At 44.9% G+C, this 14,201-nt stretch overlaps 1 protein-coding gene across 1 annotated transcript in view; it reads right to left on the reverse strand.

The window, feature by feature from the left end:
• Positions 1–6,188: 6,188 nt before the first annotated feature.
• UPF3A (UPF3A regulator of nonsense mediated mRNA decay) overlaps positions 6,189–14,201 on the reverse strand; it is a 99,948-nt gene continuing 91,935 nt past the window's right edge. Inside the window, exon 10 of the mRNA XM_030199564.1 lies at positions 6,189–6,685. Within this exon, the coding sequence (XP_030055424.1) occupies positions 6,611–6,685 (75 nt within the window). The 3' untranslated portion in view covers positions 6,189–6,610. The remainder of the gene's footprint in view (positions 6,686–14,201) is intronic.

Below are 14,201 nucleotides of genomic sequence, written 5' to 3' on the forward strand. Positions count from 1 at the left end.
GGTAAATGTAAGCCCTGCAAAACCCACCACAAACCCACTGTACCCACATCTAGGTGCCCCCCTTCACCCTTAAGGGCTATGGTGGTGGTGTACAGTTGGGGGTAGTGGGTTTTTTTTTTGGGGGGGGGGGTTTGGGGGGGCTCAGCACACAAGGTAAGGGAGCTATGTACCTGGGAGCAATTTATGAAGTCCACTGCAGTGCCCCTAGGGTGCCCGGTTGGTGTCATTGCATGCCAGGGGGAACCAGTGCACTATGAATGCTGGCTCCTCCCATGACCAAAGGGCTTGCATTTGGTCATTTCTGAGATGGGCATCCTTGGTTTCCATTATTGCCAAAAATCAGAAACGACTAAGTCTAGGGATGACCATCTCTAAGGACGACCTAAATTTCAAGATTTGGGTGTCCCCGACCGTATTATCGAAACGAAAGATGGATGTCCATCTTATTTCGATAATACAGGTGTCGCGTTCTCGAGGGCCTTGGCATACTGTCAGGTCCTCAAGGCAGCACTGGGAATTGTGAGCCCTTGGGCCCCTGCCGCGGAGCGGCAGAGGCAGGCAGGACTGTCTTGGAACTGGACGTCCGGAAGGACCGGACCGGAACTCTGGACTGGAAGTAGGCAACTGAACCGGCAGAACAGGAACTGCTTCACCTGTACTTAGCCACCTTTCCGCTAGAGTTGAGCTCTAGCGTGCGGGCAGCCAACAGGACTTGTAGGGCAAGGCTGGAACTGAAGATCCAGAGGACCCACCTCGGGTCTAGGAAACACAGGGGAACACTACTAGACTGCACTAAGTGCTGCACGCAGCCGCTAAGCCAGGCACACCAGACAGACTAGACAGACAGAAGCTTATCAGGAGCAGGGACTAGGGCAGACATGCAAGCAAGGAAGAAGGGGAGACTGGGAATGCCCCCTGGGCAAACCCACTAGCTAGGTCGAGGCAGGTAACAGGATAAATCCCCCAGAAGATACACGCTAGCTAGACAGATACAGGAATCAGGATACATAAGCAGGGATCCGGATAAGCACACAGGATTTACAAGCAAGGCACAAGGTAGACACACGGGACAGAAGGTAGCTAGGCAGAGCGGGAAACCAGATAACACTAGCTAGCCAAAACCAGGACTCAGGACGAACAAGCAGGGACCAGGATGTGCACACAGGATATACAAGGTTCAGGATGTGCACACAGAATATACAAGCAGGGAGTAGGGCAGGCTGCAAACACAGACGGGGAAACCAGGGCTGAACAGCAGGCTCTAAACACAGACTAAAGGCAGAAGGCTAGCAGCCCACGCAGAAGGGCAAGCAGCCCACAGGTACTGGGAACCAAAAGGCACTAGCCCACACAGAAGGGCAAGAAGCCCACACAGAAGGGCAAGCAGCCCACAGGTACTGGGAACCGAAAGGCACTAGCCCACACAGAAGGGCAAGCAGCCCACAGGTACTGGGAACCGAAAGGCACTAGCCCACACAGAAGGGCAAGAAGCCCACACAGAAGACAGGCTTAGAAGCAGTGCAGCAACACACTAACTAACCTGTCGGCCTCTGGGCATGACACCAGACAATGACACCATGCGAAGGCACTGACTGCAAGCACAGGCCTTCCTTATAAAGGAACTCACTGATGAGTCACCACCAGCAGGATAGAAGCAGGAAGTTCCTTGCCTCCAAACAGAGGCTTGACACACAGAGGAAGTGAGCCCACAGGAAGGACAAGCAGGAGCCATCTTGGATACTGGCATAGAGGAGGCGGCAGCCATCTTGGAAGAGGCATAGCCCACACAGGTGAGGTCCAGTAAGGCAATCAGCACACAGAGCCAGAGAGAAACTAAGACAGAGACAGACACAGAGACAAGCAGAAGCCAGCACAGCCACTGACTCCCAGAAACAGGGTAAGTCTGAGGGTGGTCACGGCCACAGTTGTGACAACAGGTTTCCCCGCCCTCCATCGGGACATTTTGTAAGGACATCCTCAGCAAAACTTGGGTGCCCCTTTTGATTATGCCCCTCCACATATTCCTGGCACCTTGCAATCTAATCAGGGTTTCCATTTGTCCTCTTTTAGATCTCACAATCTTTCCTTGCATTTAACATAGTTTCCCATTTACAGTTTCCAACTTGTCACACTAGCTCTGGAATCTGTAACACCCCTAAGCCCTTAGAGGGGAAATATAATAGAGTGATTTCTGTGTCTTGATTTCCTAGTCCTACCCTTTGGGGCATTGCTTTGCTATATTCCAGTAGGCTGGTCTGGTATGGATGCTAAGGAAGGAAAAATTATGTCTTACCTGATAATTTTCTTTCCTTTAGTCTTACCAGACTAGTCCAGAGCCTCGCCTTGATTGATAGGTTGGATTTATTTTCCACTATGTGGTATTCCTTCTTGTTGGTTTGCATTGACAGATTTCATGTCTCATCGCTTCAAGCTTCTTCAACATGTTCTGTCTCACGCTTCTTCTGACTCAGGGTTCTACCAGTATGTATACCTCCTTCATTGTTGAAGGTTTTGGCTGACTGAGCTATATATATCTATCTATATATTTTTGAAATTCAGTGTTGACCAACAGTATGGTCAGGAGCACCACTGCTTGGCTAGTCAAAATTCTAAACAATCTGTTGCTGCACAATACCTTTGAAAGGTGAATCACAAAGAAGTATTTTACTTTTCTGTCTCCATCTGCTAGTAGACAGACATAACCCAGCAGTCTGGACTGGTCTGATAGGACTAAAGGAAAGAATGTCTAAGCTACTCTTTCATGAGTTGTATGTTTACATTAGAGTTTTTTAAGGTCTTTGATTGAACCATTACTGTGAACCACTCTGGTTGGTTAGCATCAGAAGGGTAGTATATCAATGGAATAAATAAATAAGTAAATAAATAAACAACTATTCAAGCTAACAGCTTTTACTACATTCTCTGGCAACGAATTCCAGAGTTTAATTACACTTTGAGTGAAAAAATTTTTCTCAGATTCGTTTTAAATTTACTACTTTGTAGCTTCATTATGTGCCCCCTAGTCCTAGTATTTTTGGAAAGAGTAAACAAGCGATTCACATGTACCCGTTCCACTCCACTCATTATTTTATAGATCGCTATCATATCTCCCCTCAGCCATCTATTCTCCAAGCTGAAGAGCCCTAGTCGCTTCAGCCTTTCCTCATAAGGAAATCTTCCTATCTCCTTTATCATTTTCGTCGCCCTTCTCTATACCTTTTCTAATTCCACTATATCTTTTTTGACATTCGGCAACCAGAATTGAACACAATATTCAAGGTGCAGTCACATCATGGAGCAATACAAAGACATTATAACGTCCTCATTTTTGTTTTCCATTTCTTTTCTAATAGTACTTAACATTCTGTTTGCTTTCTTAGTCACCGCCACACACTGAAAAGAGGGTTTAAACATATCAATGATGATGCCTAGATCCGTTTCCTGGTTGGTGACTCCTAACATGGAACCTTGAATTTCATAGCTATAATTTGGGTTCCTCTTTCCCACATGCATCACTTTGCACTTGCTCACATTAAACGTCATCTGCCATTTAGATGCTCAGCCTCGTAAGGTCCTCTTGCAATTTTTCACAATCCTGTCGCGATTTAATAACTTTGAATAACTTTGTGTCATCAGCAAATTTAATTACCTCACTAGTTACTTCCATCTCTAGATCATTTATAAATATATTAAAAAGCAGTGGTCCCAGCACAGACCTCTAGGGATCCCCACTTTCTACTCTTCTCCATTGAGAATACTGACCTTTTAACCCTACTCTCTGTTTTCTATCTTTTAACTAGTTTTTCCACAATAGGCACTACCTCCTATCCCATGACTTTCCTATTTCCTCTGGAGTCTTTCATGAAGTATTTTGTCAAACACCTTTTGAAAATCCAGATACACAATATTGATTAGCTCACCTTTATCCACATGTTCTTTCTCCCCTTCAAAAAAATGTAATAGATTGGTGAGGCAAGATTTCCCTTTACTAAATCCACGTTGGCTTTGTCTCATTAATCCATGCTTTTGAATATGCTTAGTAATTTTGTTCTTTATAATAATCTCTACCATTTTGCCCGGCACCGACATCAAGCTCACTGGTCTAATTTCCTGAATCTCCTCTGGAACCTTTTTAAAAAATCGACGTTAGATTGGCCACCCTTCAGTCTTCTGGTACCACGCTCGATTTTAAAGATAAATTACATATTACTAACAATAGTTCCGTAAGTTCATTTTTCAATTCTGTCAGTACTCTGGGATGAATACCATCTGATCCAGGAGATTTGTTACTCTTTAATTTGTCAAATTGCCCCATTACATCCTCCAGGAAAGGGGATAAGGGGTAGGAACAAATTGACTGTAAATGAAATAAGAGGAGGGGAAGGAATAGGAAGAAAATGACTGGAAAAGAAACACATTATATCATAGGAAGTATTTTTTCACGGAGAGAGTGGTGGATGCTTGGAATGCCCTCCCGTGGGAGGTGGTGGAGATGAAAACGGTAACGGAATTCAAACATGCGTGGGATAAACATAAAGGAATCCTGTTCAGAAGGAAGCGATCCTCAGGAGCTTAGCGGAGATTGGATGGCAGAGTCGGTGGTGGGAGGCGGGGCTGGTGGATGGGAGGCGGGGCTAGTGTTGGGCAGACTTATACGGTCTGTTCCCTGAAAAAGACAGATACAAATCAAGGGGCTGGTGGTTGGGAGGTGGGGCTGGTGCTGGGCAGACTTATACGGTCTGTGCCCTGAAAAAGACAGATACAAATCAAGGTAAGGTATACACAAAAAGTAGCACATATGAGTTATCTTGTTGGGCAGACTGGATGGACCGTGCAGGTCTTTTTCTGCCGTCATCTACTATGTACTATGTTACTATGTTACTCTCCAGTTACATGTTGCTGAATATTTGCATTGGACCCAGTCAGCGAGAGTTAACTGGAAAGAAGCTGCTTCTACCCGGTTAACTCCCATTGAATATCAAAACCACATACTGTCCAAAAGATATCACGATTGATGTTTTTAAGTTAATCAGTCCATTGGTAAAACAAACCAGTTTACTTTACTGACATTACTTTATATCCCACAAATTTTTCCATACCATTTTTTGAGCATGATTTCAACTAATGTCTAACGATCTGCCCACATGCAATAATTTTAGTAGAACTACTGAATTAGTGAACAAATACTTATAAATTTGATAGATTTCTATCTTTATGAAAAATGTTTAGAAGAAGAATGCATTTGTTTTCTACCTTTAAATGACCTTATACCTAGTGGGGAAAAAAATGAAAGGATTGCTTCACCAGTCCTCTACAAAAACATCTTTATTTTTTATACTACATTCAGTGTTAAGTTATGGGAAAATACAATCAAAGTTCTCTTTCAAGTACAGGACACTGAGATTTTAGAGTTAATAAAATCCACAGTTAAAAAAAACTGTTGAAGGTTTAAAGATTGATGGCGATATCTATACTCCTCTGACACTGTTCCTTCTAGTTTGTTTGATCAGAATACTATTCTTTCTACATCATAGTCCCTAGGCATGAATGTAATTTCTATGTTAAAATACATATATTCATATATTGCAAATATCATCCAAGGCTTAAAATGTAGTCCCAAGAGCAAATAACAAGTTAAAAACCATGTCCTTCATATGGTAATGCATTTCATAGCATCAAAACAGTTCCTTTGTATGTGAATAAGCCTGGTTTTGTCTTTGATGAGTTCTTCATGACATTTGGATTTCGAACTTTGACATGCTATTTGTTTTCGATGATGAGGTAAGTATAATACAGAAAGAAGATGGGAACTGGCCAAAAAAGAATACAGATAGTCCAATACCAATGAAGACGAAGTAACAACTAGAAAGCAACTCCCTAATGCCATTCTAGGGAATCTGCACTCAGTTTATTTGAAACATAACAGTAAAACTTACAATGTAAAAGGCAAACTGGTCACAAGACTTATTCATTTATAGAACAATACAAGGAATGTTTATTGTACTTGCTACCATAGTGAACCAGTAGGCAATGTAAAAACAATGAAGTATTGATATTGGCAATCATGCCACTCACAAACGTGCAAGCCAGTCAAATAATGCTAGTCACAGGACACATTGAAAGTGCTCTGAATTCCAAAAGGATACACAACTAAGGTTTTGCTTATTTCACTTCTTTGGAAAAAAAAAAAAACAACCAAACAAAAAAGTAAGTTCTTGTTTGTGAAAACATCAAAAGTGTTGTTGCTTGGGAAGTTTTGGAGGTATTCATGGTCAGGGTAAGTCTAACAAGCTATTGAGCCACTGTAACTATGGATCAGACAATGATTCTGCATCTATTCAGTAGTAGCACATCTGGCTTGATCAGGCTTGTGTGCTGTCTTCACTTTAAGGACACCTTTCAAAGCTCACTGTTGTCATTTCTTTCTATAGCTGGTATGCTTGTAGAATGTTACTGTAATGCTGTAAAGTGTTTGTATAATACAGTAATGAAATCTTAGGAAGCTGTTGTACTCTGCAACTTCACTCATTTTAGAGCCCCCTCTTCTCACTGAATTATCTGCTTCATACATCCTGTCACAGGTATCATCATAGAACTTCTTGCTGTAGTTTTAGGTTTTATTTGTAGGTGCTGTATGTGTTCGATTGTGAGCTCCTGGCTGGTATAACTGCATGGCTGGACGATCCTATGTAAAGAAAAGTATTTAGTGTTATTTTTTTTTAGCAAAATAATAAATGATCAACTGCACATGTTTTTTTTTTTTTTTGGGGGGGGGATAATTTTATAAACAGGACATCTATGTTTAAAGACTAAGAAAGCACATATTTTAAGCCTATTTTAGAAAGGCAACACAGAGGCTTGTGCGTCTTTATGAAAGAGGCTCTTGAACCAACCACAATAGTGCACACATTGAAATGCACAAATTCCAAGCTGCCCCAAAGTTGAAGTAAGTTTCAAGTTTATTAAAGATTTACTATCCCGCCCAACAGAATAAACCAACTGGGTGGCATACAATCTAATAAAAATAAGAAAGAAGGAACTGACATAAAATACTAACATGATATAAAAGGAATTAGGGTATGAACAGGAAAGAGGGGAAGTATGGGGAAAAACAATATGGTAGGGAATCCTGTAGGCCAGGTACCAGTGACTTTATCAGCGGAAAACTAGGTGAAAGCATCCTGGAAGAGAAAAGTCTTTAGCTCTGCTTTGAAAAGAGGTAGTGAAGTAAGTTGTCTAAGATGAGGTGGTAAGGAATTCTATAATTTTGGACCTTGAAATGAAAACATAGTGTGTCTACTATGTTCATGATAAAGAAAATTCTCAATATGACAGAATAGACAAAAGACTGAGTTGTGACAACCTTAGAGCTCTCGTTTGTGTATAAGGGGTGAGATGTCTGCTCCACCCAAACTGCATTTTCGGGAATGCATACAAGCAGTTCACACAACACAAGGCACACTCTTTGGTACACCTACTTTTTATATGCCTACGCGGTTTTGCAATTTTATAAAACAGGTTTTACATGTGGAAAAAGGTTACGTTAGATCTTACTTGATAATTTTCTTTCCTTGAGTCCCTCTAGACCAGTTCAGACACTTGGGTTATGCTCACCTGCCAGCATGTGGAAACTGAGAACAAGGAGAAATTAGACCTTACCTGCTAATTTGCTTTCCTTTAATCCCTCCGGATCAGCCCAGGATTGGACTGATGGGTTGTGCACGTCTACCAGCAGGTGGAGACTGAGAAAAACTCTGACTCTAGAGAGCCAATAAGAGCCCTGGTCATGTGACCCTAGCCTCAGTATTTGAATAACAAAGCAGAAAGGAAAAGAAGGACCTATATTCTGTGCCGTGAAGAATCCAAGCAGCCAGGAAGCACAAGAGAAACGTGCTTAAACTACGGCTTAGCCGTGACACTGGGCTCACCAACAACTCGCTTCAGAGCTGAGGTATGGCCAATTATGTACAGATTTATGTTTTTTTTTTTTAAACTGTTCAACTTGCATAACATAGAGTTATGTATTTCTTCAACCTGTTCAACTTGCATAACATAATGAATTGTTTAACCATTTAACTTGGAGAACATTATGTAATTCCTTTAACTGTCTAACTTGCAGAACAGCTCTGTAGACGACAGTTGAATGTCTGTACACAGTAATGTTGAACCTCGACTAAAAGATAGCACACGGGAGGGGCCTGGGCCGGTCCGGAGGGATTAAAGGAAAGCAAATTAGCAGGTAAGGTCTAATTTCTCCTTCCTTATCATCCCTCTGGACCGGCCCAGGATTGGACTGATGGGACGTAACAAAGCAGTAGTCCTACGGGAGGGACCCCAGCAAACCCGCTGTGAGTACTTGGGATGCAAAGACCGCCTCCTGACGACACTGAACATCTAGCCTGTAATGCTTAGAGAAAGAATGAAGAGAAGACCAAGTCGCCGCCTTACAGATCTCCTCTGGAGGCACCAAGAAGCACTCCGCCCACGAGGCTGCCTGCCCTCATGTAGAATGAGCTTTAAGCGCCTCAGGAACTGGTCTGCTCGCCAAGAGATAAGCAGACGCTATCATCTCCTTGATCCACTGAGATAACGTGGGCTTAGAAGCTGACAAGCCCTTGCGGTGACCAGCAAAAAGAAGAAAAAGACGGTCTGAGCGACGGAAGTCGTCAGTAACTGCGAGATATCGTTTAAGAACTTTCTTAACATCCAGAGTACGCAACTTCTGGTGCTCCTGTGTTCCTGAGGCCGATCCCAGAACAGGGAGAAAAACCAACTGGGACATATGAAAACGAGACATAACTCTGGGCAAAAAAGAAGGAACCGGCCGAAGGACCACTCGCTCTTTAGAAAATTCCAAAAATGGAGATCTACAGGAAAAAGCTTGCAACTCCGAGACTCTCCTAGCTGACACAATAGCCATCAAAAACACAGTCTTAAGCGTCAAATCCTTCAGAGAACATGCTAGCAGTGGCTCAAAAGGAGGCTTCGTTAGAGCCGAAAGAACCAGATTAAGGTCCAAAGATGGAAAAATTGGTCTGACCGGTGGACGAAGAAGACTAACCCCCTTCAAAAAACGGGCTACATTGGGAAGACTAGCCAAAGACTTACCCCGAATCCTACCTCTGAAACAGGAAAGAGGTGCCGTCTGCACTCTAAGTGAAGAAAGCGACAGCCCTTTATCAAAGCCTCGTTGCAGGAAAACTAACATCTGAGCCACGGACGCCCGAAAAGGCGTAATGCCAGCATCTGCACACCAAGCCTCAAAAATTCTCCAGGTGTGAATATAGCTCAGAGAGGTGGAGCGACGATGAGACCGAAGCGTGGTGGAAATTACTGGAGCTGAGAAACCCCTCTTAGCTAAACGGGCCTGTTCAAGAGCCAAGCCGTAAGACAAAATCGAGCCGGGTCTGGATGTAGAACTGGCCCTTGTACCAGCAAGGCCTTGTGCACCGGAAGACGAAGAGGAGACGCCACCGTTAGACGTTGCAGATCCGTGTACCAAGGACGCTGAGGCCAGTCTGGTGTGACCAACACTCCTGGCCCCCCGTGCTCCTCGATCCTCTGTAGGAGACGACCTATTAGTGGCCATGGAGGAAATGCGTAAAGAAGGCCGGAGGGCCACTGCTGCAAGAGGGCGTAGACCCCTACCGCTCTTGCATCTCTTCGGCGACTGAAGAAGCGAGCAGCTTTGGAGTTGAGACTGGAGGCGAAAAGATCTAGAACTGGAGGCCCCCAGCGCTCTACTATCAACTGAAACGCCCGATCGCTGAGAGCCCATTCCCCGGGATCGAGAGTGTGGCGACTGAGAAAGTCTGCTTGAACGTTGTCCACTCCTGCTACATGCGAGGCTGATATGGCCGTGAGGTGAATCTCCGCCCATGCGAGGAGTCTTTCCGCTTCTCGACATAGGAGACAGCACCTCGTTCCTCCCTGGCGGTTGATGTGGGCCACTGCTGAGGCGTTGTCCGAGAGAACTCACACCGCTTTGCCCACCAGGAGAGAACTGAAGTGCTGCAGAGCTAACCGAATCACCCTGGTCTCCAAGAAGTTGATGGATTGAGCTGCTTCCAGCGGAGACCAGAGACCCTGGGTCCAGTTGTCTAGGCAATGAGCTCCCCAGCCTCGGAGACTGGCATCCGTCGTCAATGGTATCCACCGAGGAGACTCCAATGGCATCCCTATAGTGAGATTCTTCATCCGAAGCCACCAAAATAGAGAGATGCGTTCCCGGTTGCACAGAGACAACTTCATCAGAAGAGAATCCGTTTGAGCAGACCACCGGGACAGAAGAGACCACTGAAGAGACCTCATGTGAGCCCTGGCCCAGGGAACTACCTCTATCGTGGCTGCCATGGACCTGAGAACCTGAAGATAATCTCGAGCACAAAGTAGCTTGTGATGCATCAAATTCAGTATCTGAGACCGGAGCTTTATAATCCTGCCCTGCGGAAGAAAAACTCGACCCCTCGCAGTATCGAAGATGACCCCCAAATACTCGAGATACTGAGAGGGAACCAAACGGCTCTTGGCTAGATTCACCACCCAACCTAGGGGCTGCAAGACCGCTACCACTCGCTCTGTGACTTGACAACTTTCTTGATAAAACTTCGCCCTTATCAACCAGTCGTCTAGGTAAGGATGGACGAGGATCCCCTCTTTCCGGAGAGCCCCTGCCACCACGACCATAACCTTGGTAAATGTGTGTGGTGCCGTCGCGAGACCGAAAGGCAAAGCTCGAAACTGGTAATGTCATCTTAGAACCGCAAATCTCAAGAACTTGTGGTGAGCCAGGCGAATAGGAATATGTAAATACGCCTCTGTGAGATCTAATGCCGTTAGATATTCCCCTTTGCGCACTGCCACTATCACAGACCGAAGGGTCTCCATACGAAAGCTTGTGACTTTGAGAGCCCGGTTGACAGCTTTGAGGTCTAGAATAGGACGAAAGGAACCCTCTTTGGGACCACAAAATAAATGGAATAGCGACCCCGCTTATGCTCCGCCGGAGGGACAGAACAAATGGCTTGAAAATCCAAGAGCCTCTGTAGAGTCTCCCGAATCGCCTCTGCTTTGAGACGAGAGCGACAGGGAGACTCCAGAAAGGCGTCTAAAATAGGTCTTGCGAATTCTAAGGCATAGCCGTCTCAAATAACTTCCAAGACCCACTGATCCGAAGTAATTTGGGCCCACCTCTGATAGAACTGAGCTAGTCGAGCTCCTAAGGGAATCAGAGGAGAGCCCCTCGCACCTTCATTGGGAAGCACGCGATGGAGAGCGAAAACCTGCGCCTGAGAGTCTGCCTCCTCTGCGGAAACCGCGAAAGGATTGAGTCCTGTTGAAAAACCGAGAACTCTGAGCCTGAGGACCTCTATCAGATTGAAATCTACGGAAAGAGCGCATGCGACCACGACCAAAGACCCGCGACTAGACTGCCGAGGCCTATCCTCCGGAAGACGAGGTACTTTAGAATCCCCTAGGGAATGAACCAATTTATCCAATTCCTCTCCAAACAAAAAAGAACCCATAAAGGGGAATTTACTTAATTTAGACTTGGAGGCCGCATCCGCCAACCAGCCCTTCAACCAAAGAGTGCGACGAGCTGCGACCCCCAAGGCCAAGGACTTAGAAGAAGCCCTCAACAGATCATACAGAGCATCGGCTAAAAAAGCAGAGCCCGTCTCAATCTTAGCCACTTCCACATCAATCGCTCCTAAATCATCGGAAGAGCGATCCAAAACTCTTTCCGCCCAATGAAAACAAGCTCTGGCCACCAGAGAACCACAAACGGCCGCCTGTACTGCCAGAGAAGAAACATCAAAACTATTCTTTAGAAGCGTGTCAAGTCTCCTATCCTGAGCATCCCACAGCACCGTTCCTCCATTTACCGGGACCGTGTTGCGCTTAGTAACAGCCGAAACCACGGCATCTACCACGGGAAGCTTAAGCAGAGCTCTATCAGACTCCGGGACAGGGTAAAGGCGATTCATAGATTTAGAGGGACGAAAAGCCGCATCCGGGACCTCCCATTGCGCTTTAATAACCTCCCAAATATCCTGATGCATTGGGAAAGTTTTACTGGAAGCTCTGGATCCCTTAACCAAGATATCAACCTTTCGCACCTCAGAGACAGGGAGAGGATCCTCAAAATGCAAAGTAGAGGATACCATAGAAATAAGATCCTGCAAGTCATCCTTATGGAACACTCTAGCCACAGAGGGATCCTCCCCCTGTGACAAAGACACAACGTCTGGATCTAAAGAGGAAGGCTCTTCCCAAGAATGCTCCGCTAAGTCCTCTTCCTCCTCTAAAAGGGGCATTTCTTGATCCTTATTCGAAAGAAAATCTAATTGAGAGTCCCAAACCCTAGGTTTCTTGGGAGGGAGGACAGATCTAACAGGTTCCTCTGACACCCTTGCTCCTGAAATGTCCCTCTGCATAAGAAAAGCCTGGTACATCTGCAGGACAAACTCAGGAGGAAATCCCCCTGCCTGAGTGCCTACAGACTGCACCATAGCCCCTGAGTCAGGTTCACCTAAGGTCGTTGAGCTGCGCAAAGCAGACGGAATACCCGCAGGAGAAATCGGAGCTGGACTTAAGATGGCTGCCGTTTGCGCCAAATTTCCAGCGCCACCCCCCCGAAGCCGAGCCTGAGGCCTCTGCATTAGGCGCCAAAGACGTCATGGGGAAGAAGGGACAACCGGCAAAGCGGGCCCAGAAATCGACGGAGGAAGAGGAGCGGAGGAAACATCGAGCACCGTACAGTATTTACAAGCGCCGGAGGCATTAATGCCTCGATGCTGACAAACCGAGCACCGCTTTAACTTCTCCGACATTTCGGAGGAAAAAACGTGCATGCACGTGCTCGCGCCAACGCGGTTCGTGCGGGTTTCCCCCCCCCATTTTTTTTTAAAGAGAACTACCCGGTAGACAAGAAAAAAGAACTGCTCAATAAAATTCAGCACTACTAGAAAAAAGGGCACAAAATAATTGCAGACAGACTTGAACTGGAAGTGCTGCTTAGTTTTTTTTTTTTTACACAGCTGATTCAAAGCAAGCAAGGCATACCCAGAAAATCAAATGGAGCTGTCTGCACGTTAAGTCAGTAGGGAAAGTTCATTTTTTTTTCAATACAACCCTGGCTGCCTCTCCCAAAGGCACACACCTTCCCTCAGAAAGGGTGCCCCTTTCCTTTTTAATAATTATTAATTATTTCTGATTTGAACAGTAGGGAGATGGGGAGGAATGGGGGAGGGACCCGGGGACACCTGAGTGTAACACCCCAGAGGCTGAGAACGAAGGAGAGTTAGACCAGAAAGCCTCTAACAGTATTCCCCAGGCACAGAAAATAAAATAAAATAAAGAGAAAACAACTCTCTCTCTCTCTCTCTCTATATATATATATCCTACAAAGAGAGACTAATGGGCTCACTTCCTACCTGCTGGGAGACTGAGAAAATACTGAGGCTAGGGTCACATGACCAGGGCTCTTATTGGCTATCTAGAGTCGGAGTTTTTCTCAGTCTCCACCTGCTGGTAGGCGTGCACAACCCATCAGTCCAATCATGGGCCGGTCCAGAGGGATGCTAAGGAACTGAGTTGTAACATCACTATATATCAAATTGCAATCAGGTTTCAGACCATGCTATAGCACTGAGACTGTCCTTACTACCCTAGTATCAAATCTCAGAAAAGAATTTAGCATAGGGTCTAAGATCTTAATAATGGAGTTTCATATGTCTAGTGCATTCAATATAGTAGATCATAATATCCTTCTAAACATACTAGACAATTTAGCATATTTGTCCCAGTCCACAAATGGTTTCAAGGATTCCTGAAATTAAGATATTACAAAGTGAAAATGAAAGGAATCCTATCCTCTCCTTGGTCACCGGACTGTGGCGTCCCTCAGGGCTCTCCACTATCGCCCATACTGTTTAGTGTAATGAAGTCACCTTAGGTAACAGACTAGAAACAGCAGGATTCAAGACATTCATATTTGCTGTTACATACCCTTCAAAAGGAACATTCATCTTACAAAAAGCAAAACTTGGCTTAAATTTGATGGAAACCTGAGCCTCAGAATCCAAACTAAATAAAGAAAAAACTAAATTCATGGTCATTGCCAACCTATTTGACCAAAACAACTACAACAGTTTCACAATTGACAACACTTCATTCCCCATTGACAATAATCTGAAAAT

This window comes from Microcaecilia unicolor, chromosome 4, assembly GCF_901765095.1.
Source record: "Microcaecilia unicolor chromosome 4, aMicUni1.1, whole genome shotgun sequence".
Taxonomy (NCBI): domain Eukaryota; kingdom Metazoa; phylum Chordata; class Amphibia; order Gymnophiona; family Siphonopidae; genus Microcaecilia; species Microcaecilia unicolor.